Source organism: Aulonocara stuartgranti (genome assembly GCF_965226115.1).
Source record: "Aulonocara stuartgranti genome assembly, chromosome: 13".
Lineage (NCBI taxonomy): Eukaryota > Metazoa > Chordata > Actinopteri > Cichliformes > Cichlidae > Aulonocara > Aulonocara stuartgranti.
In genome coordinates, this window is record NC_138949.1 from 19,804,913 (window position 1) to 19,830,010 (window position 25,098).

At 39.9% G+C, this 25,098-nt stretch overlaps 1 protein-coding gene across 7 annotated transcripts in view; it reads left to right on the top strand.

The window, feature by feature from the left end:
* Window positions 1-25,098, top strand: part of kcnma1a (potassium large conductance calcium-activated channel, subfamily M, alpha member 1a) — a 149,413-nt gene that overhangs the window by 22,564 nt on the left and 101,751 nt on the right. For all 7 annotated transcript variants that reach the window (XM_082557328.1, XM_082557329.1, XM_082557322.1 and 4 more), the window contains exon 2: window positions 20,363-20,530. In XM_082557328.1, coding sequence (XP_082413454.1) covers window positions 20,363-20,530 — 168 coding nt within the window. The remainder of the gene's footprint in view (window positions 1-20,362; window positions 20,531-25,098) is intronic.

Here is a 25,098-nt window from a genome sequence, read left to right on the forward strand (position 1 = left end):
GGTCAGCAGTGTAAAAATAATTAATATATTCCTGTAACAACAAAACTAAACATCTTGCCTTAAGGTGGCCTGCAAATGCACAAACAACACAGGTGCCTTATTTTCCTTCGCTTCCCACTGTTCATGACACGCAATAGTTCTGACCGTCAAGCGAATGTGAATAAAGAAATAATGTAAACGGTGGACTGAGTCTTGAACATCGAAACTAATTCTGCAGATCAGCAAATCAATGCTGACATGTTTCACAACGGTGAAACCAAGAAATATGAATGAACTCAAAAAAGAATCAGCTGCTTATTATAAACACCACTGCCTGTCTTATGATTAAGATGCACACCAGTGTTTATATCTACTTCTCAGACAGTTGAATTATCACTTCTCTGATTACGCCACACAATCCTTTATTGACACTGGTCAAATCTCTCCCACTGGCGTCTTGCATCACACCTCCTATCTGTCTTTCGCTCTCAGCCTGGCTCTGTGTCTTTTTCTCCCTGTTCTCTGCTTCTGTCCCTCTCTCTACCCCCCGCTCCAAACCTCCCCTTCCCACGCACTCTGTCTCACACACCTACTGTCTGCCTGCCAGGTCTCTGTTGCTTAGCGACAAGCAGCGAGCGCTGGACTGCTCTTATGAGAGCGACGTTTGTCCATCATGATCTCATCCTTCCCTGTGCCGGCCGCACGTACGCCGGACCTTCTTTAAAGAGTTGAAGCGGTTTTCGGTGAAAAGAAAACTGTGGCAGAATTGCATTTAAATCTAAGCATGCGTTTGAGGTTTTTGTGCTTGTACTGAAGCAATTGATAAAATGACTTTTAAAATGTCATTGATTAAATTTGCGTAGTTTATTGGAAAATGAATGCAGAGGCTTGGAAGAGGCTGAGATACTTATTGAGGCAATAATGAAAAAATACTGCAGTTGGAGCTGATGTTGGGATAAATTGTGACTTACAAATTAAATCACTAAGTGTATTTATTCAGCAATCAAACTTATTCCCATATCAGCTATTAAGTTTTGTAGACTTTCACTGTAGCATGTGGTACTCTAGATCAAATCTGAATTATGTAATTTCCTCATAATATTAACAATTTGAATCAAGTGTTTCCCAAACACAGTGGAAGTTGTAACTGAATTTATTGGTGTATTACTGACATCTTTATTTAGCTTCCAGTTATATTTTGTTATATGTATGTCTCCACTTATTCCAGATTCTCCCATATATATTTTCTGTTATTGTGTGATTAACCGAGGCTTGCCTTATTGCCTGTCAAATGTATCTAATTGTCATTTCCTGTCTGTCTTAATTTGAAGAAGACCCAAGTCCTGCAAGTGTGGAGACTTGTGTGGGCAACTGGCCACCACTGGTTGCAAGGAAAAAAATGTATATTCCCCCTCTGTTGGTGAGGGGATGGATGAATTTGGGCGCACAGAGGTATACAGTGCTGTACCAAAAACCTCCTTGCAGTTGCTTTGGTCACTAGCAGCTGTCATACATATTTTGCATGTAAAATATGAACTTCTGCAAACACTTGCCCTCTACTTTCTGAGCAAAAAATGCAAAAAGAGCAAACCAGAAACTGAGAACTTTTGCCTTCGTAGTGAAAATGATACCGTTTGTTTGCATGAGCGAGGTACAGCTTTTAATTCTAAGGTGAATGCTCTCCATTTCAGACTTGTGTCTGTGTACTTCTGCTTTGTTAGCAGTTGACAAGTGTTTGCAGACAAGTTGGAGTCTTCCATGTAAATTATGGGCAACCGTGGCAAGCTCATAAAGCACTCGCAAGATGGTTTTTGGAGAAACACTCTCCTTGTCTCTCCTCTGGGGCTAATCTCCGCACATATATACAATTTTTGATATGTGATCATCAAAGTGTTGAGTCTCTAACGACACATGTGATACAACACTGTTCTACAACAGCCCCAAACAATGCATTAATGTGCAAAGCAAATGCCTGATATCAGTCAGTTTGCTAGCTAGCACTGATAATATCGACCAAGTTGTTAAAAATTACTTGGTGGCCTCTTCCTTTCCATTACTTAGCCAAGATGGTGACCACTGCAGATGAAAAAAAAAAAACCATACCGCATTTCATACTCAGCTTTAGACAGCATCATCTCAGTACTCACAGTAATCTGCGTGTAGCAGTATTAGGCAAACCAGTGAAATCAAAATAGCATGTGTAAGTGGAGAAGTCTCAAAGAAATGTGATACTTCTGCATGAAGTTTCCCAGTGAGTCTGCCTTCAGGTAATTGCCTTCACTCTCCCATGTTGGACTTGTTTGGCTGTAATGAGTCATTGGCTTTGAATTAAACCTTTTTTTTGAATCTCGTTTTGGTCAGTCTTCAGTTCTGGGTTATCAGTTGCCACCACACTGTATGTTGTAATCTAAAGCTGTCTTTGAACATGCTTCAACCACTGCTACACCCCTCCTTACACGTCCTTGCTGCTTTTCATGTTTCCAGGCTGTGAATTTCTCTGTTAGTTCATTCCTTTTGATTAGTCCTTTGGGGCCTTGCGGCTTTTATGTTGACAAATGAGCCCAGTGCTGAGGACTAAAAAGTACTTACAACAGTATTGATTAACACTGGCTTATTAGCCAGTGGAAGGGGAAACAAAGACGTTCTTACAGTAAACCATAAGATGATATCCAGAGCGGGTTAAATAAATGCGCTAAGGCTGAAGATTAGCGATGCGGATTTACTCACTACTGCGTTTGAAGAGAAGCTCACAGGCTTGAGGTCACTTCACTTTGACGGGCACTCTAAGTTATCAAAACCTGAAGCTGTCTTCTCTATAACATAATGCACAATGTGTCCTTCACATAAACTGTTTGCATAGTTCTCTACTTGCTAGAAGAGACTATAGGTGCTTTAATTGCTATGTGTATTGGACATTCTATTTTAAAAGTGACCACCTTTATTAAACACTCACTCTCTCATTCCCCCTTATTGGGCGTATTGTTGCTTCACTATAAATTAAAACCCCCTGTCATGCAAATGTAACCGCAACACATTTTATGTCACTCTCAGTGACTTGTCCTTGGTTTTAAAAGTGCTGCAGTGATCAAGTGCAGACTGTGTGGACAGTGAAGGAGAGCTGATTCAGTCTTCACATCATCCCCTGTGAAAGCTGTTGCCAACTCTCCTTCTAACGCACCCTGACACATTTTCATTTTTGTGCTGAATTTTCCGTGTTGTTTATTCGAGCTTAACAGTGCAGCCTGTACCAAGCCTGCAAGGGTCAAATTGCTGAGTCTGGGGAGGTGGTTCTCTCCACCCCTACATGCACCAACCACCCCCACATCGCAGCACCATCACAGGGAATGCCTCTGTCGACCTCAGGCGAAAGGCAATCCCGCAACACTTTCTGTCAGCTACTCAAATCGCAAACCTGTTCTAACAACAATGGCGCTAACAGGAACGGACAGATCACAGTGGAAACCAAACCCCAATGCCCGTCTTACACTGAGCACAAACAAATGTAGTTGGGCTTGGGCACATAGTGGTTCCTCTAAGCTCTGTGTGCCTTGTCTGTGGATGTTTGATTTGATTGCGAAAATCCTTTGATTTGGTAAAGTTGGTCACCACGCAGTCGGAGCTAGACCGAGCAAGAGTGCCTCAGTCCTCCCCGGCAGCATGCTTTACACTTGACATCACATGGAGGCTTAATGCTGTGCAATGCATTCCAGCGTTCCTCCAAAGGCACTGACCTTTCTTATAAACGCACAGATTGGTTTGCCGTGCTGCCATCTTGCGTAATTACACTGATTCTCTGTAGGCTTAAGAATGTGTACACAAACTTGATGCAGTGTTTCATCCAGGCTTCGTCTCTCCTTAATGGATCTTGTTAGCTAAGGTCAAAGTCCTCTCTGTGTGAGGTCACAGTAAAGAAACGCAATCTTCCCCGTGGAACACATCGGGGGGCCTTGGTGTTGGCTGATAAGAGCGCACAAGCCATACCAATCTGCGCCATGTCCTCTCCCCAATTCCTTTTCCTAACTTCAGGCGTAAAACATGCAAATTCTGTATGAAAGAAGCTGATTTCTTTTCCCCAGTGGGAGGCGTGAGATCTAAATTTAAAATGATTAAATGAGCCTAGAGTAAGAAAATCATTTGCACTTCCATTTGTTAGCCTCTGAGCTGTTCTCAAATCAAGGTCACGGCTCTGAATCATTAGGCTCAGATGACTGCCTTTTTTACTGCCTTCAACAAGAACACTTCCCAGATAACATTGTTGACCTCTATATTATGCAATACAGTTTATGGACCTGATCAAACACTTTTCTTTTAGAAATCAGAAGACAAACAAGCTCATCTTTGTTTAGTGCTTCGCATTAGACAAGGAATCAAACAAGTAAATAAACAGATTAAATTTCAAACCTTTACTTCTTTTGCTGCTGTTCCACATCCGATGCATACCTACACCTCATCTTTAAAAAAACAAACAAAAAAAATCATATAGACGCGTGCACTCACTGGCATTAGTGAAAGATTTTAAGGTATTATTGCATCAGGATAAGATAAAGATACGGAGATCTGTCTCTCAAGTGAAGAGAGCCTAATCTTCTTGGTTTATTCTGACTTTTCTTAAGCTGGTGGAGGGGAAAAGTGAGTATAGAAGATGAGAAAGTGAAAAGAAATTAGGAGGAATTGGAAGGAAATGTGAATAGACAGGATAGACAAGGAGAGATGACACTGAGAATAGATATGGGGGGAATAGAAAGAAATGGGTACATGTGATTATACCTTTTAAAGGGTCTTTTTACGTGGCTGTTAGAGTGGAGAGGACAAAAATGCACAAATAGGGGGTAACGAGTGTGAAACTGTTGACGGGAGCAGTAAAAGCGGTGGCTTGACATGTTAAATGTGATAATGCATCAGAGAGGAACATATTATTAGGGATAACTTGAGCGGGTGCTATCCAAAAACCTGTTTTAACGTTTGAAGTTGATTTTGTAATCGAGTGAATCATAGCTTATCGAGGACATGCTGTTGCATATATGCAAATCTGCTTGCTGGGTGTGCTGAGAGACCGTGTTCGTACTTAGTCATTCATATCGTATGCATAGACTGCAGGACTCCCACCATGCAGCCTTTCCTGCTCACTTGTTGTTCTGTAGTTACACATTTTCTGGAATGACTAGTTCTTTAAATATCAGAGTTTTTTTTTAATCTCTTGTCGGCTTAAGCCAAAAACAAACGACAAGATAAACACCGAAGCTGTTTAATGCTTTGTCAACAGTGATTGATTGATCCAGCTGATTCAAAAAGTACACTGTTCCTGTTTGCTGATTTAAAAAAATGTGTATGTGTGTGTGTGTGAGTGAAGGTTGGTGTCCAAAAAGGTTGGATCGCTGTGTGTTTCCATTTAAGGATGCTTTGAATACTGACACATTTGGACTGCAGGCAGGTCCGTTTAGCACTCGTCCTCTTCTGCAGCAGTACAAACAAACAATATGTTTAGCATTGCCTTGTCAAATCAGTGAAAGTCATACACAAACTTGCATTGCTCCAAAACGAATATAGGCATCAGCCTTAATTCAGAGTCAGCCTTAACTAAGCCTTTGCATGTGTCCTTCCACTAATAATGCATCCTTTATACCATCAGGGATGCTGGCTTTTAAACTGTGCAAATATAAGAAGGCAGATGTTTCCCCGCCTCTTACGTACCGAGGACCAGGCACCCATATTTCAAAGGAAGAATTTCAGATATGGATTGGTTAGACCAAAGGACACTTTCCCATTTCCTCTCAGTTCTATCTTAAACCTTTTGATCGAGAAAGTAACGGCATTTGTTTATGTTCCTGCCTGGTGGAGGTTCAACTTGAATTTCTGGATGTAGCAAAGATCCTCGTAATATTTTCAGTCTTTCCCCTTGTGTACGGAGATTTCAACAGATTCTCTGGATTTTTAAATCAGATTATGTTTCATAAGTGACGAAATGCCAAACTTCTTTGTATTTTTCAGCTGAGAAACATTTCTTTGGAAAATGTACCCATGCGATCTTTCACAGAAATCCTGATCTTACTTGCTTAAGGGAGGCCCTCTGGGATGCTCTTTAAACCCAATCATGCTTCTAATTAACCTAATTAGTTGTGAAACATTTAACTTTTTTTCCTTTCACCATGAAACAAGTTTCTTGTTGAAATTCAATAAGCAAAGAAAATATCAGAACTTTTTGCTATTTACTGTTAAGTATTTGGTTTAAATGATTTTCAAATCACATTTTATTTTGATTTAATTACTTTATCACAAACTACAACTACAAACTGTTAAAAAGAGAAAAGAGTGAGAGGTTGGCGGCCTGTTGTTTCCTGCCTTGTTTGCTTTCAACACTGAACGTCACTGCTTAGCACTACATACCAATCTGCTGCTAAAAGATTCATCTGCCAGTCATATCTGGATGTTGGTCTTTATAGAGCCGAGCCATTGATCAGTGCAGGTTAGACAGCAGGGAGCCAATTAGGGCAACAGCTACCATTTTGATTGTTTTCCGCTCCTGGGAAACACCTAAGCGGCCTGTTCTGCTCGGGATAATGGGGCCCCGATTTCATCTGTCTGTTGAACGCTGAGTCACTTATTGACAGAGAGCGAGCCGTCTGTCTGTATTTAGGGAGAAAGCTCGTTAAAGTGTTCCGAGGGCAATAAGAGATCAGGGCTACGACAGGTGGTGGCTGTTTGATAAGGCTGCTGTTGTACTGCTGTGTCTGTTGTTGTTCTCTGCACTGTTGAGTTCAGGTGTGACAGGTGTGGAAGAAACACAACTCTTACTTTCAGTTTAACAGGTTTCAGAAAACATTTACGTAGTACTTTGAAGCTGAAGTTACACAAGGAAGTACAAATTTAAACTCTCAAATGATCAAATACTGCAAATAATGCCGGTCTGAATCTGTTTAGTACATGTAATTAATACATGGATATAACATACAATAGATAATAGTAAACAGCCTCCTTTAAAAAAATAAAAAAATAATTTAACTGTCTTTTACTATTCTGTAAACGCCATGCCTGACTTGCTAATTAGTGAGTCTATTAAAGACACAACACAGTGTGGATACTGTAATTCATGTGTGCCTAAAAACTAAAGAAAAAACCCTCCAACATCACTGTAATTAAATTGCTTTGGTAAGTGATTAGTTTGAGGTAATCTACCAATAAAATGCATTAAAGCTGAATGACTAGAATACAGGTTTAGACAGGAGAGTGTTTTTACTGAGTCTTTGATTTTGTTTGCTTGTTTTTAACGAGGAAGGAAAATTCATTTTCCTTGCATTTTTTTAGTAAACATTGCCTGTACAGCATGTAATGCTTTTCAGACCCAGTAAAAAAATGTTATAGTCTTTAGGAATCGTTAACTAGTAGGTTTATACCTTTATTAATGATGATAAAATTAAAAACTGGCCTCGGTTGTGTGACACAGTTATTGTGTGGTGTGCGCCTTAGTTTGCTGTGAGCTCACTTCAGGCTCTGACACAGGTTACAAACTAGGAGAAACACTATTACCTCTTGATTCATAGGTGTGGTAAGTGACGTCGACACAGACTGTGGTCCAGATGAAACAGAAATCAGTCGTTGGCCTGAGCATACATACACACACACACACATAGGCAAGCAAAAATGTCCATCGCCCTTGAACGGGCGAAAGTCCAGATTCTGAGAGCAATAATAGAAAACAGAGTGAACCTTCACAGAGTGGCAGCACAGATATAGGTTGGAGGTTTTAAGCGGCAAGAGCATCACAAGGACAGTGTCATTTCAAGTAAGGGTCACAGTAGCGTTTAATGCAGAGAATATAGTATAAGACTACGGCGGGCCACGAGTGCCAAAATGAATACTTTGTTAAATATTTAATTAAATCTGTCAATAATTAATGAAGATTTGAAATAGATAAAAAAATGTATTAAATGTTATACATGAAATAAATTTAAATTTAATTTAATTATTTCCAAGTGTAATTAATTAATGACACAGTTAATTATTTAATGAAGTAATTATTTAAGGAATGTTGACACTCTACATAGGACAGAAAGTTTCTATTTCAAAAATGTGGACTATATGGGAACATGTAGATGTCTAAATGAGAGTAGTTATTATAGTTGTCATTATGTTTTTCGTTACCATTTTTTAAATTTAGTTTCCAGAGCAGCTTTTCTCACTGAGTTTTGTTTTGATTTTTTTAATATTTTGTTGTTGGTTTTTCTTTTTCCTTTTACTAAAAATAGGTGCATTGTGTTTTTCCCTGAACAGTATCATTTTTTTAAAGTTTATATTATTTATATTTTTTACTTTTATTTTGTTACAATGTTTTGGGTTGTTTTCCACATCCAGTTTATTCCGTGCACTTCATTCCTCTTGTGTTTCACTTACTGGAAAAACTAATCTGAAACAGCCTGGAAAAATCAAGTCCGCATCCCAAACAAGAGCACAGCAGGTCGATTTAACATTTCTTTTTGGTTAACTATAATAACCTCAGTCTAAGTGCTTTTAGGACCTGTTTTTGGCCATGTTTTGTTGGGCTTTTCTTCTATTCACTGCTTGTAAATTCATTCAGGCACACTCGTGGGCTGCAGTACAAAATGTCAGAATTTAGCCTCAGGTCATTTCTTCACTGATGGCTGTAGTATGATAAAAGCTGATGTCACTCAAGCATGTTTTCTTATTTATTTATTTTTATTCCACCTACTTTTAGGTTAAGCTTAAAATGCTATGTAACCAAATCTGGGAAATTATTGTTGGTTACTGTCTGGCCCACAAACATGTTTTGGTTGTGGTGTTTCTTACATGTCCACAATGTAAGAAAATAAAAATAAAAATCCAGATGCGTAACTCTGCAGTAACCACTGTCTTTTAATTTTCAGCATTCACACTGAATGGATTGTTAAATTGACCAGGAAATAAAAAAGTGTTTTTTTTTTTTTTTTTTTTTTTTTTTTTCTTAAATGACATCAGAAACAGCAGTATGCGACATTACGTGATGGCAGAGCTTCAGTTCATCCTTTGTCATTTTTTTTTTTTTTTTTTTTTAATAAATAGGACAGGGGGAATGAATGAGAGAAAGAGGGGGAGAGAAAGAAAGAAAACCAAAGGGGAGAAGAGACGGTGAGAAGGGGGGGAAGAGAGAGAAAAAAAAAGAACTCCTGGGTCACCTGTATGGAGAAAAAAAGAAACAAACAAAAAAAACAAACAGAGGAGACAGCAAACAACAAAGAGCAACATAATAATAGAGAAAACAAAGCACCATCACAATAAACTAGCTAGTCATAGATATCAATATTTACTAAATAATAAACGATATTGTGCAGCACGCAAGATAGACAGCGCACAGTGTGCTTTGAGGCAGCAGCCAAGAAAGCTTTAGTCCGCGTCTGTGAATACCCATGTGTGCATACCTGTGTGGATCAGCATGCTTGCATTCCAAAGGTTTCTCCATGTAATGATCTGCTAGGGAGTGTGGGGGGGCCACAGTCCCGTCCTCCAGGGTGTGAAGTGGGTATGGAGGAGATCAAAACTCCAGACATCCAGAGGCCCCCAGAATACAAGAGACCATGGAAGACCAACAGAGGGGCAGCCGCGCCACTGTTCCAGTAAGAGCTGAGGAGAGTCCCAGATGAGGGCTCGCCCAGCAGCCGCGGAGCAGAAGTCAGGGGGAGTTGCAGTGACGCGCCCGTGAGCTCCGCCGGCCCCCAGCTGTGCCTGAGTGACCGAGCCCCAGGCCGAGAGGCCGGGGGCACCCCACCTCCAAAGGGGCCCGAGCGAGCCCCAGGCCCCGACAAGCGGCCGCCAAGGAGTGAGCCGGTGTGTACCCGGACGCCCACCCCCAGATACAAAGAACCACCAACACACCGACACCTGAGGGAGTCCGCCACCGGCAGGGGAAGTGGTGGTGTTTCCATTCAGATCTAATTTGCACTGAAAACGAGAATGTGAACATGTGTGGATCGCCATAGTAACAAGCCATCATCAGATTGATGATTTAAAAGAAAGAAAATATAGATGATAGCCTGAGCCTGCTGAGAATCAAATGACCAATTATTGCAAGGCCACAGCATGTGGAGGAGAATTTGTGGTTGTCTGTAATGATTTTACATTTGTGGTGTGTTTTCTCCCTGCACAGTAATTTGTTAAATTTGCACACCTCCGTCTAGATCTAAGTTATTATGCTTTCTCACATTCTGACATGATCTGAAGTCGCGGGGTAATGGAGTGGAGGCAAAGCTCTGCAGATGAGGCGACAAGCTTTTTGTGGGAGGCTGACAGCTTGATTGACAGTTTCTCGCCTTGTTTAGGTTGAATTAAGGTTCGCAGACGAGAGCAGAGGTGACTGATGGGTGCAAATTCCAGTGATGTAATCTCAGCCTTCTACTTGGTTTAGAGTAATGGAAAGTGCAAAGAAAATTATTGTATTGATTTTTAGGGTCTGAAACTGCTGTAATACCATTTATTGCCCAGACACACCGAAAACTAAATGAAACCAGCAGTTAGTGGTATTTGTTTTGTTGTCCTGACTGAAAAAGGCTCTTTTTTTTTTTTTTTTGTTACTGCCAAACAACTTCACCTTAAGGAGACACAGCAGGCATTTGTTAATTTTCTCTGCTCTGTAGCAGATCAAATGGGGAAAAAAACCCAACTTTCATTCAGGGTATTTTATTATATACCCTACAACTTTAGTATGCCCTCATTTAAGCCACTGGCCTTCTATTATCCGCTGACATTAAGATGATAAAACTCAAAGACGTTACGGATGACAAGTGCTGACCTTTCAGTCTTGCAATTTACTGCATCATCTATTTTTATCCTGGACCACTGGGGCTTAAAATGTTGTATCAATGGGAGAGGTGCAGTACAGTATTATGAATCGACCGGACTGTACATTCAAGATATTTCTTTCTGTCAGCCTCCCTCCAGTTATAAGGCAGCGCTAATGTGAATGTGTCTTTATTCTGTCTTCTGCTGTATGAACAGAGGGACGTTTTAGTCAGCATCAGCTGCCATCAGATCATATATTCATGTCTTATCATTTTTCTCTAGCTAGCTGAAGAGACGTTACAATCGGGACAAAGAAAATGTGCACTTGAACAGCAGCCATTAGTAGGACTGAGTTCATGCCCTGTTGTGCAGATGGGCATGCTGTCCATCAGAGATGCAGAGAGATGTAAACCGTTTGGCTTGTCTTCCTGTTTTGCCGATATTGTGGATGTTATTTATATAGTTCAGTGTCTACAAATCGTCTAATCCTTCTCTGGCCTGCAGTGCTCAGGCACAGAGGGGCAGCACAGGGCTAATGTGCTTCTGGAGATGGACAAACTTCTCAGCGGCACTGATGGTATTTTGTTGATTGATCACACTGTGATGACGTATTTGAAAGTGTCTGCATAGTTTGGAGTTTTGACTCACAGCATTGTCCTAATTTATGAAAAGCTTATGATTTTTTTTCTTTTTCTTTATGAACCTAAACCCTTGAGCTTCAAATTTCAACAAAAACATTGCTCTTTTCTATAAATTTTCACATTTAATGCTTTACACAATGTAGAAAAAATTATAATGTATATTATTGTTTTTTGATTAAGATGAATTACAGTTGTTTTCTTCCATTCCTGAACAGAAAAATGAATTTTAGTGTCTGAACATCCTGCTTCATTAAGTTGTGAGTTTTGAGTTCAGTTTGTTGATTCAAATTTGGACATAAAAAAGAGAATTCTGATTATTTGCCTAATAAATTATGATATAATTTGTCTTACTTTAGTTTTAAAAAAGTTTTTTTTTGTTTTGTTTAGAAGTTTCTAAAGTATTTTCTTGTTTTTATGACAGGTGGTTTAATAAATGTATTAAGCTCTGAATAAATATTTATCCTATATTTAGTGCTTTGGTTCTCTTGACTTTGCCCCATGTTTTCATTGCTAAGGCACTTTTAAAGTACACTTCTGCTGTTTCTGTCTAGTTGCTAGTAGACTTTTCTCAGCTGGAATCTGGAACTTGACACTTTTTAGATGCAAATAAATCAGAATCAAAATACTGTAATAAGGAAAATTATGTGTCACAGTTGCTCCAAGACAGTAAAAACAGTAGCTGAGTAAACTAACTAAATTATAAATGTACAAAATCTAACAAATGATTGAAATTGATTGAAATAACCCACATCAATGTTATCATTTTATTATTAGCTATAACCGCTAGCCGTTACCTTAAGACATAGGTGTCAAACTCTGGCCCGTGGGCCAAATTTGGCCCGCAGCCTAATTACATTTGGCCCGCGAAGCCATACCAAATTCCTATCAGAGCTGGCCTACTGGTATTATACAGCTAATATATATATTGTTTAGTATTAAGCTTTGCTTGTTCCATATTCAGTTTTTCAGCTAAACTTGTTTGAGTCCATAAGAAAAGATTCATTCTTATATCTGGAGGAAGATTATTTTTTTTCGATAAATATTAATGTTAGCCCGCGACTTTGTTCCATTTTGAATTTTGGCCCACTGTGTATTTGAATTTGACACCCCTGCCTTAAGATAACAGATAGCTAATGTGGCTAGCAGCTAAGGCTAACTACTAATAATTAAGCACCTAAAGTTAATGTGGCTCTGGCCAGATTTACATTCATGATAATTTCTTATTACTTTAATGGTTTTAAGACAGGAGCTTTTCTGACCTCTTGAAATTCAGCGCTATGAATGTGAAATATTACTGCATCCTCTTAGTGAGAGCAGGGACTGTGTGTCAGCTGAAAAGCGAGGCACTGCTGGTATTCATATTGTCGCAAATGAGTATCTAATCCAATAGTGACTTTTAGTATCGATTAGTATCTGAGTGGGAATTTCTTTTTGACAACAACAGATAGGATATTTGTGCTGCCCATGGCTGGGAAATTAATCAGATATTATTTTCAATTTCAATCTTTGCTTCCGGGGATTGTGAAAGCAAGATCTTGAGAAACCCACTCTCTTTCATAATACTCTTGATACATCTTGTGTTAGGCCCCATAAAGTCACTTTCCTCCAGGCAGATTTAGTACAGAACATATACATATTTGTAATTTTTTGGGGGCATAATCTACAAATATGGGCACCATCCAGATTTTATTCCAGTCCGTACCTGAATTAAACACGTTAGCATAACAAGCCCTCAGCCTATCATTTAAAATCAGAACTTTGTGAACTTCTTTCTCTGCGCTTTGCAATAACGGATCTGGGTTCTCAAGGGGCAACTATGAAATAAATACATTTATTTGATCATAAAAACCAACTGGGACAATAACTGAGCTCATTTCTTTGTTGCAGAGATTTGCATATCACTCGGTAATAGCCAGTCTGTAACATTTGGCCTCCATAGTTCTATATGATTCAGTAGGCGTGGTTTTTACACAGGAATAGCTTTTCTCCTCACGGTGTTATCATATCCAGCCTTGCACCTGTCTATGTGGGCTTTTAAACTGGTTTCTAAGGAGAGTGTGTGTTCTTCCTCCGTGTTCCCTTCTGCTATGACCCAGTGTAGGGCTGTAACCCAGGGACACTGGGTAACTGTACCGGCATTTAAATAGCAAACAGGGGGAACGAAGCATGTTATGAGATTCACTAGTTTCTCATCTCCCAGGGTGAGGCTATAAATAGCCTCTCACAGTGGAATAGAGTTTTCCCCAGCAATGCGAATGAAAGCCAGAGGAACAGCTGCGTTAAAGCCAAGTCCGGTTAGATCAGCCGAGTCAGACGGGCATGGTCCTCTCTCTCTTTCTCTCTCCGTTGTCTATTCTTTCTGTCTTTTCCTCTGTCTCTTGTTCTCTCACTCTCACTTACCATTTCTCTTGCTCCTAATCTGTGCCGCTGTCTGTCTTTCAGCTACTTGTTTACCCCCCTTGTCTTTCAGTATCTTTGTCTCTCTGTCGCTGTCCTCTCCTTCTCTGTCAGTCGTGTGTTTGCTCAGTTTTCCTGTCTCTCTTGATGTCTTTTAATTTCTGTCTCTGTCATTATCTCTGCTCCTCTTGCTTTATTGTTCTGGCATTCTATCTCTCTGCCTCCCTCCGAGTCTTTGTTTGACTCAGTGTCCTCTTTTACCCCACAGTCCCTGTGTTTTTGTCCCAGTCCTGTAGACTTCTCACTGTCAGTTCCTCTCTTTGTCTTCCTTCCTTCCTGTGTCATATTTTTTTTCGTGTTCTGCCACTCTCTTGCTCATTATTACCAGCCCTCCCCTGTGTACTCTGTTAATTGGTACAGTCCTAATATTAACAATGTTCATCTATTTTTGGAAAGAAGATTCTTGAAGTAGGTGAACTACATATATTTTAGGCCTTAACGTGACTCATACTAATGCTTCTGAAGTTCATTTGCAAATGCTTTTATGCACTGATGCAATACTAAAATTAATAATGTTGATTTATCTAAAAGACTGTAACGCAAACTGTAATGTGATTGGTTGGCATATTCGATACCAATTATGTTTATTTCTGCATGCCGTAACCACTGACACACCATCATCAATTTGAGGCACCAAATTGAAATACCCACTCAAAATGAGTGAAATAATGCCGGGATTCCAATATACAGTCGCCGACCAGTTTGTTAGGTGCCCCTGTTTGACTGCTTGTTAACAGAAATGCCAAAACATCCAATCGTCTGGCAACAGCACGAGTTCATTCAGGCATTTAGATATGCTCAAGATAATCTGCGCAAGTTCAAACCAAGAATCAAAATGCTGACTTTGAACATGGCGTGGTTGACCAGGCTGGTCTGAATGTTTCAGAAATTGGTGATCTGCTGGGATCTTCCCGCACAACCATCTCCGCGATTTAAAGAGAATAGCCTAAAAAAAGAAATAAATCCTGGGAGCGGTGGTTCTCTGGGCAGTAATGCCTTGTTGATGTCAGAGGAGAACGTCGGACTGCTTTGAGGTGATAAGAAGACGACAGCAACTCAAATGAATACTTTTTATAACAATAGTATGCAGAAGAGCATCTTCACCGAACCTTGAAGCAGATTGGGCTACAGTAGCAGAAAACCATACTAGGTGCCATTCCTGTCAGTTAAGAACAGGAAACTGAGGCTAAAGTTCACATAGGCTCTGCACAGGGTTGCAAAAATGTTACAATAAGTTACAACACTTGTGGTTCCAGAAGTGTTTTTGTTTTTTTTGTTACAGCGATGGTCAGGGGTGGTAATGGCAAGGACAGGGTTAATGCTCCAGCAACCTCTGTTTAAGCAGATGTTTACAGTGTGTTGCCTATGTGTCATGTGACAGCTCACTGTAGAAGCTTGAATTGTTTAATTTGCACCAGGAGGGAATTATTACATTTCATATATGCCTGTGGGGAACTGAATAATAACACCTGTTAATAAGATGAACTGAAAACAATAAAATGTAATATGATATATATATATATATATTATATATATTATATACATCATGTTTCTGACCACCAGGTGAGCATTAGCATCCAACCATATATTTTTTGTTTAAGTCTTTGCTTTTTTCATTATTATTATAATATTTACTTTTTTTGTCCTTTGTGGACTTTGGTTGTAAACACATTTACTGACTCCTGCGGCTCCCTCTCTGAATCCCTCTCTCTCTCTCTCTCTGTCTGCCTGTCTCGCCCTGTTTGACATCACAGATGTGTTTATATATAGCCAGCAGATGGATTCTCCCATAACAGTCTGCTTCACTGGCTTTCTGTGCGTGAGCTTAGCCCACCGCCGGCCGCTCAAATAAGCTAGAAGAAATTCTTTGTTTACATTATGTCTCCTGATCTGCCTAGCCTTTAGTTCGTGACTACATCCATTATTCATGTATTCTCATTCACCGTAAACGCACTCGCATGCATAGAGAGAATGTTAAACGTCAGTGCTGCTCAATATGCTATCGCTGTTCAGTGTGCAATACAGGGAGTGCAGAATTATTAGGCAAATGACTATTTTGTCCACATCATCCTCTTCATGCATGTTGTCTTACTCCAAGCTGTATAGGCTCGAAAGCCTACTACCAATTAAGCATATTAGGTGATGTGCATCTCCGTAATGAGAAGGGGTGTGGTCTAATGACATCAACACCCTATATCAGGTGTGCATAATTATTAGGCAACTTCCTTTCCTTTGGCAAAATGGGTCAAAAGAAGGACTTGACAGGCTCAGAAAAGTCAAAAATAGTGAGATATCTTGCAGAGGGATGCAGCAGTCTCAAAATTGCAAAGCTTCTGAAGCGTGATCATCGAACAATCAAGCGTTTCATTCAAAATAGTCAACAAGGTCGCAAGAAGCGTGTGGAAAAACCAAGGCGCAAAATAACTGCCCATGAACTGAGAAAAGTCAAGCGTGCAGCTGCCAAGATGCCACTTGCCACCAGTTTGGCCATATTTCAGAGCTGCAACATCACTGGAGTGCCCAAAAGCACAAGGTGTGCAATACTCAGAGACATGGCCAAGGTAAGAAAGGCTGAAAGACGACCACCACTGAACAAGACACACAAGCTGAAACGTCAAGACTGGGCCAAGAAATATCTCAAGACTGGTTTTTCTAAGGTTTTATGGACTGATGAAATGAGAGTGAATCTTGATGGGCCAGATGGATGGGCCCGTGGCTGGATTGGTAAAGGGCAGAGAGCTCCAGTCCGACTCAGACGCCAGCAAGGTGGAGGTGGAGTACTGGTTTGGGCTGGTATCATCAAAGATGAGCTTGTGGGGCCTTTTCGGGTTGAGGATGGAGTCAAGCTCAACTCCCAGTCCTACTGCCAGTTTCTGGAAGACACCTTCTTCAAGCAGTGGTACAGGAAGAAGTCTGCATCCTTCAAGAAAAACATGATTTTCATGCAGGACAATGCTCCATCACACGCGTCCAAGTACTCCACAGCGTGGCTGGCAAGAAAGGGTATAAAAGAAGAAAAACTAATGACATGGCCTCCTTGTTCACCTGATCTGAACCCCATTGAGAACCTGTGGTCCATCATCAAATGTGAGATTTACAAGGAGGGAAAACAGTACACCTCTCTGAACAGTGTCTGGGAGGCTGTGGTTGCTGCTGCACGCAATGTTGATGGTGAACAGATCAAAACACTGACAGAATCCATGGATGGCAGGCTTTTGAGTGTCCTTGCAAAGAAAGGTGGCTATATTGGTCGCTGATTTGTTTTTGTTTTGTTTTTGAATGTCAGAAATGTATATTTGTGAATGTGGAGATGTTATACTGGTGTCACTGGTAAAAATAAGTAATTGAAATGGGTATATATTTGTTTTTTGTTAAGTTGCCTAATAATTATGCACAGTAATAGTCACCTGCACACACAGATATCCCCCTAAAATAGCTAAAACTAAAAACTACTTCCAAAAACATTCAGCTTTGATATTAATGAGTTTTTTGGGTTCATTGAGAACATGGTTGTTGTTCAATAATAAAATTATTCCTCAAAAATACAACTTGCCTAATAATTCTGCACTCCCTGTAATGAGAACTACTGTCCTGTGATTAAACTGGCATCCATGGAGGTCTTCACATAATATATTATTGAAAAAACAAAATAGTAGCAGTTATTTTGTAACAAGATGGAAATCCTTGTTTCATTTGAAATGAAATCATTGTAAAGTAAATGTAATGTGCAGTTTGTATTTTGTATGAAATGTAATTCATGAAGGTAAAGCCACAACTGTGACCAAACAGATGACTGCAGGGATTTTTAACATGCTTAAAATAAATAAAACAAAAAAAACAGCAACACTGCAAATGGCAAAGAGAGCCAGAAACAAGCGATGTGACATTTGTACGACACACTGTAGTCCTGGTGTGATGTGCTGTGCTCCTGCTGTGGTATAATTGTGCAGCATGTGAGGTTTTGGGGTTCTTCTGGGTGAGAAGTAACTGGTGGGCATAGACTAACACACACCCTGTCTGGAGTGCTATCAAGTGTCAGTCAGAGTGAAATCGTAGACATCCCTGTGGATGGTGACATGTGTATGTGCATGTATACAAATTTTCCTGGGTCTTTGCCGCATGCTGGCAATGCAATAAAGTGAGTGGATGAGTGGGAGTGGGAGAAATTCAGTTAGATGTAAGTATTTAACTGTTTGCAGTGTGACATATCCGGTAAGCTCTTATACAATAAAGTTTCATGGTGGGAGCTTGAACTTTATAAAACGTTGATAACTTTTTCAGATATCTTGGTTACGGTGTGATTAGTGGAGGACTTAAGGAGGAAAGAGAATGGGATGAGACGGGTAGTAGCCCCTGCACATGCTACAGTAGCCTTAAATACCACTGGTATGCTAACAAATGGGTGAATAAGAAACCGTTGCAATGGGTTTTGTTGAACCACTGTGTTTAAGAATGCATTGTAATATTAATTTATTTTAATTACTTTTAAGAAAGTGAACAACAAAACAGCAATAGCACCTCTTGTGTTGAACAAAAATATTGAACGCAGGCTGGTGAAGTGGACGATAATTATCTATTAGAACAAACACAGCACTTAACTTTGAACCAGGCTATATCTGTCTCAGGTCAATGCCTCATTCACTTTTTCTGCCAAATAAAATGCCTGAACCGGCTGTTATTTATTTAAATGATATTAAGCTAAAGTTTCTAAATGTTAAATGTGCTTGATAGCAGCCTGTCGGAAATACTGAATTCTTGTGGTGCTCAAAAGCAAAGCTGAATGCTTCACGTCACTTTCACGATAGGTACTTCAAAAGTTTGTGAGTCTCCAAACGCTGAGTCATTTAATGAGCATATAAACCATAACTAACCGAATTACCCACTGGAGTACTGCGAGGCCCAACGGCAGAGCTGGATAATAATCTTATGACTAAGGCAGGCTTTTTAGGGTCAGTTTATTGGCATTGTTATGGGTTAGAATGAAATTAGGAAAATGGCAGCTGTGTCCATGCCATATCATTATCAAATATAATCCAATTTAACCAGACAATCCTCTTGAAATGGACAGAGCACTCTCTTGGGCTCATCTGCTCTTTAGCCCTGCAGAAATACTCAAGTTGCAGTCTGGTTTGTTTTCGTATCACATGTGGGTGTGCATCGGTCACCCCAGTGGTCAGCTGGCTTTTGGTTGCATGTCTTTATTGCTTCATAAAGTTCTAGGAATTATGATGTGTTGGGTTTTAAAAACAAGAATAAACTCACTGTAAACACTTATAGTTTTCACTCGTCACCATTTTTGAATTTCATGGGGTCATCACAACAAACGTCCCACACTTACACAACAGGGACACTAATTTTACTTTGTTGACATAGCACATAATCTGCTCTGATGGCTACTTGTCAGATGTCACTGTGAGAAGGGACATGTAAAATGTTTTCCTAGTGCTACATGTGCACTATGAGGCTGTTCCCACAGAGTGGACCGATGCCACATAATCCAGGGGCTTTAAAGTTATTTCAATTCCAGGCATTCTCTATGGACTCCATTTATTATGCCTGAATATAGGTTTTTTTTTTCTTTGAGGAAGACAAAAGTGGAGGAAATCCACTTGCTTCATTTTCTGGCAGAAGGACAAGGTAGCAGAGTGCTTACTTGTATCAAATCAGGAATGAGCGAATTTCTAGAGAGGAACAGCTGCATGCAGCGACTGTGCCAAACAAAGCATGTCAATGAAGTGCCATGCAACTCTGCTCACTCAGCCAGACACGAGAAGGCACATTAAAAGGGCTGCATGAGAACAACAGTTTACCCCGAGGAACAATTATGCCATATGCGCAATAAAATTAGAGTGGCCTCATACACATCTTGTTATTTGACTTGAACACACATATTCACCATTAATAGTAGCAGATGGATGCTATGATGGCGTGATGGGTGCAGTGACACCCTTTTTTTTTTGTCCTAAAGAAATGTGTAGTTTTTTAAGGGTATACATAAGTTCAGAAACTTATACTATGTACAGTACATGCTCTCCATCTCCTACAGTCTTTTAACATGGCTGCTCTTTTGCAAACTTTCCTTGATATATATTATAGAAATAGTTCACCAAGATGTGTTTGAAAAGTGGGAAGCCATGCGGGCTGTTAAGTGTGCCATCATTTTAGATCCACAACAACCAGTTTGAAAGTTTTTATCAGGTTTTTTTATTTTTAATTTTTATTTTTTTAGAACTGTTAAGTTGCAGTATCCCCAGAAGTATTTTAGGCTCATGCAGGTATACGGTGAGTAACCCGAAGTTCTGCCACTCAGAAGGAACATGAACATGATGCTGCCAGGATGCATAGGCATTAAATGGGAAGTGTGGAAATAATGGATTATGACAAATTGCCTTACTGTGGGGGATAACGTATAATTTGTTGTTGTTAAACAAACTGACTTATCTGCTTATAATCAACAATGTGTTCCTGTCGGTTTCCTTAATTTGCCTACTCAGATTTCGTTTCCGTTTTTTTTCTAGGAGGCTCAGAAGGTGAACAACCCCGCCAACAATCAGGCAGCCGACAGAGCACCAAAGGGCCCTGATGAGAAGGAGGAGGCGCCAGCCAATGAAGTGGGATGGATGACTTCAGTCAAAGACTGGGCCGGTGTCATGATCTCCGCTCAGACACTCACTGGCAGAGTTCTTGTAAGTTTTCGCTTTTCTGATGGGGATGAACATGTCAGATACCAAACCCAGACACACATACATCAGGTCTTTTTTGACATTAATCGTTTGGCCCAGCCACCGTTAACTAAGTGCAACAGTTTGGTCTTTCCTCTGGCAAAAGGACTGCACATAGTGTTCACAATCAAGTTGGCTTTTGGATAAATCCACTGCACAATCCACTGTCGTGTACACGTTTCCTCACCTTATTTATACAAGTCCCACTGGAGACATACTGTAGGGCAATTCATTTTATCCTAGCAGAGGCTAGTTGAACATCAGTTGGCTATTTGGCTGGCACTGTCCGGCCTTTTTTGTGCTACAGTGTCCTTTCTGTGGCCCACTGCAGCTCACTCTGCTATATGAGTTTGCATTTATTTTTGTGTGTGGGTGTGCATGTACATACTTAGATGCATATGAGGAAGATTTGTTAATGTTTGTTAACAATGAACTATGAAGTAAACAAACTCCTTGTCCTGTGTTGCTTTTAGTCGCCTTTTTCACCCTCAGAATTTCATTGTTTAGATATTGCAAGTTTCCATAGTTTGGCACAGAATTAGCTGGTCTGTGTAGTGAGGTATCTGTTAAGTTGGATACATATCCTAAAGGATGTCAAATTCTCTTTCTGTTTCTCCTGTTGTTTGATTTTTACTATGACAAAGCTTTAGAGAAACAGCTTTTAATTTTTAAAAAGAAAAAAAAAAGTCTTTCCACCAGCACAGTTGCTGATGTGTTCTCCCTATAAGCATACCCATATGTCCTCCACACACAGTCTAATGTCTGAGCACAGAGAGTTAACTATGAGCAGCATGCTACCTCTGTTACCTTTTAGACTGGCTGAGTTATGGAAAGACTTCACAGCACTTGATTAAAATTGAGGCCCATTTAAGTGTTGGGCAACATAGTGTATACATGGTGCTTAGACTATTTATTAGTCCACCATCTGGTGTAAGGTTTATGCCACAGCTGCCCTAAATTAACAGTACTGGTTATGACCAAAAATCAATTTTTATGTTTCTGTAATGGCTAATCCACAATTATGCATAAGGTCTTTAATCGAAATGATATTTTCAATGCTAAGACATAATTATTACTATCCATGAATTTTTCAAATGTAAAGTTTTATAGAAAAGCTGAAAAAAACCTAGAGCACATTATTTTATTTTTTTAGATTAACATGCCAAATTCCAGTTTACTTAGTATTTACTTATATTTCTGAAGACAGAAATGTGTTTTAGTAGTTGAATGTTATGCTTGATTAGTGTATCAGCTCAAATTTGTGTGTAAATATTTTCATTGCTGAGGTTGGTTTTTTTTTGGTTTTTTTTGTGGACTACCACAGTTTCTTTTTCTGGGCTTTTGTAATCATTTGTGATAATAATTATGTTTTCCTGCTAAATGTCTATTAAGGTTACAAATGAGCAACATTTGCTGACTGGCTCTGACGTTTACTTTATAATTTTGCTATCATGCTTGACTAATTTGACTTCTCAGAGACCAAACTCCTGAACTCGTCCCTACATCATTACATAAAACTGACTGATTCTCTGTCCAGTTCTTGTGTAATTGTCTGTTAAATGGTGTCTGTTTGAGATATATATATATATATATATATATATATATATATATATATATTAAATTCAGCTACAGAAATAGGAGCAAATTATGTGTTTTTTGCACAGACTGCTAGCAAAATGTCTAAAGATATAATTTAAAATTGATTCTTTGCTAAGTTGTCTTTCATGTGTAGACTGGATGGATTATCCCTGAAGTTAGATATCTTTTCTATGCCTGGATGATTCATCAATGTTAAGTTTCTTAACTACCAAAAAGAACACATTTTTCTAAAAGGACAGACACGGACTAGACTAGATGTACAAAGAAAAACTTTCAATGACCTTCACAAAGCCTGGAGAACTATTGCTAAAGACCATTTAAAAATACTGATGGGTAGCTCAAGAATTTTACGACAGAACTATAATAATAATAATAATAATAATAATAATAATAATAATAATAATGAAACACATTGCATTTGTATGTTAGTCAGGGAGCATCTAGTGCTCATTTTACATCTCATTTTACATCTCATTTTACATCAGCGTATGAAAAGTAGGTGTGTTTTGCACAGACATCTGCTGTGCATCTGTGGATTGAATGGAGCAGCAGTGGGAGTGAGGAGAGAGATGGATCCAAACTAAAATACTGACATTGTTAATGTTTGCTGGAATATGACATCTTCCTCATGCCTGGTGAGAATAGCTCGCAGTTGAGAAAGATTCAGGCCTTTCATGGGGAAGAAGATGAAGAATCCCGAAGGGAACTGTCAATTTACTAAATGAGCCTCTCTTTCATCACTTCCCCACTCACACAGCTCCATTGGCATGGACACAGCTCCCTCTTCCCTTTCATCTCCTGCTCTGACTGAGTGCTCCCAATCTGCCCTGTATGTACATTGGTGTGTGTGTGTGTATATGAGAGAGAGTGAGAGATAAATCAAAGAAACATATAGGGAGACACGCCAACAGAGAGAAAGACGGGCAGATTGAGAGTAAAACAGAGTGGTTGTGACAGTCAGGGAGAAATAAAGCACCGGCTGCTTTAGAGGGGTTTCTAGCCATAGTGATATCCCAGTGTATCGCCTACTGCGATTTGTGCTACTTGTGCTGGGGCTGATAATTCTGCCCAGCAGGCTGTGTTTGCTTACTTGCTCACTCTAATGATATGCAGCACAACTGAGTATTTACTCAAGTGAGTGCTACGTGAAGGTGAAGTGAGTACAGTATCTTCTCATGTGGGTGGAATTAACATTCGTGGGTGCATGTATGCAAGTATTTCTCAACATGTACTGCATACAGTATAAACATGATTTGTGTGTATGTATGTGCATGTGGGTGGGTAGGTGAATTCTTATGTTATTAATATTATTTAGTTTTTCTTTTGCGGGGCTCTTGCTCTGCCATCGGTGCTTCACTGCAGATCGAGATTGCGATGAGTATCTGTGTACACAGAACCTGGCTGGTAACCATAGCAACTGCTGTGTAGTGGCGCTCGGTCATTTGACATTAGGGGGCCGTCTGCCTGGGCAGAGCAGAGTAGAAATACCATGCACATTCAGTCTTTCTCTCTGTGTTTTACACTTACACACACACACACACACACACACACACACACACACACACACACACACACACACACACACACACACACACAGACAGGTGGGATTACATCTTGATGTAGACCCCATTCGGTTCTATCCAGATGGAAAAGGGACAAAAGCACACTGGGAAGGATGGTCTTTGGTAGGCGGAGCCCTCCATCCCCCATTCATTTGTCTGATACCCCCAGGCTTACTGAATTACTAGAAAAATTTATATGTGCTGTGCAATAATGAGTCGCATATATTATTTTGGAAGTCTCAGTCAAATCCTCCGTTAAGGTTAGAAACTGACTTTCATGTTCAGATTCGTTGCCTAAACCTAACCACAGATGGGAGCCTGGTTGTCTCCTTTGTACTATTCATGTGTTTTTTACAACAGAGTTCACCCCAACAAATTCCTGCCAACTTACGGTGCTACCTTCTTTCAGAAGAAAAAGTTACCTCTGAGCACCTGACCAGTGGGAAAGCAATTGTAAAATGTATTTTGGAGCTTAGGAAACTATGCTGCTCCATACTGTGATGAAATGCCAGCACGAGTAAGGCAATGCCTGTGTTTTTTTTTTGTTTTTTTTTAAAATGATGTGCAGTGACTTTACCGAGCTAATTTGCTCTGATCAGAAAGAAATGTTAATGAGCACACATTCGCCTACGCTGCATGGCCATCAGGACCGGACATGCTGCATGGGAATTGATCATTCTGGTTGTTGGCGATCATGTCTTGAAAAATAATCCCATTGGTGAGCCACAGGCTGCACAAGTAGAAAATTGCAGAAGAACAAAAACGTGTGTGTGTGTGTGTGTGTGTGTGTGTGTGTGTGTGTGTGTGTGTGTAAGGCAAAGGTGCTGATAATACATTTTTTCCTCACCATAGCTTTTGTGACTTACCCAAAAGACCCCCCCCACCCCCAACAACCCCTCACGTAGTATATCCAACATGTCACCAACAAAAAAAGATGCCAGTGAGATGAAATGTTGCCTGCGTGAGCCAGTGTTGTTCTGCTGTATGGGTTAGTAGTTATTGTTGTTTAGCTCTTTTTTTTTTCTCCACACCTTTGTAATACCGCTTTATCAAATACAAACACTAAGTTTGCGTCCAAGGGAAAACATGTATTTTTTTTAACACAGTGATTGAAATTAGAAGAGAAGAAAATCACAGCATTTTTAGCAGGTTCCAGTTTGTGATGAAGTTTTTTTTGATTAATCGACAGGTGGAAAAAGGCTTATGCAGAGCAGCAACTAATTGACTGTACTGTGCACTCAGAAGAATGTGTCTCCCTGAGCCCTTATGAGACAGCTGTCCACGCAAAGGGACAGCGTACGGGAACATAGGTGGAAAAAGAGCGCACCTCCCGTCAGGCTGTGGATAGCTCATCAGTTACTTCGACAACCG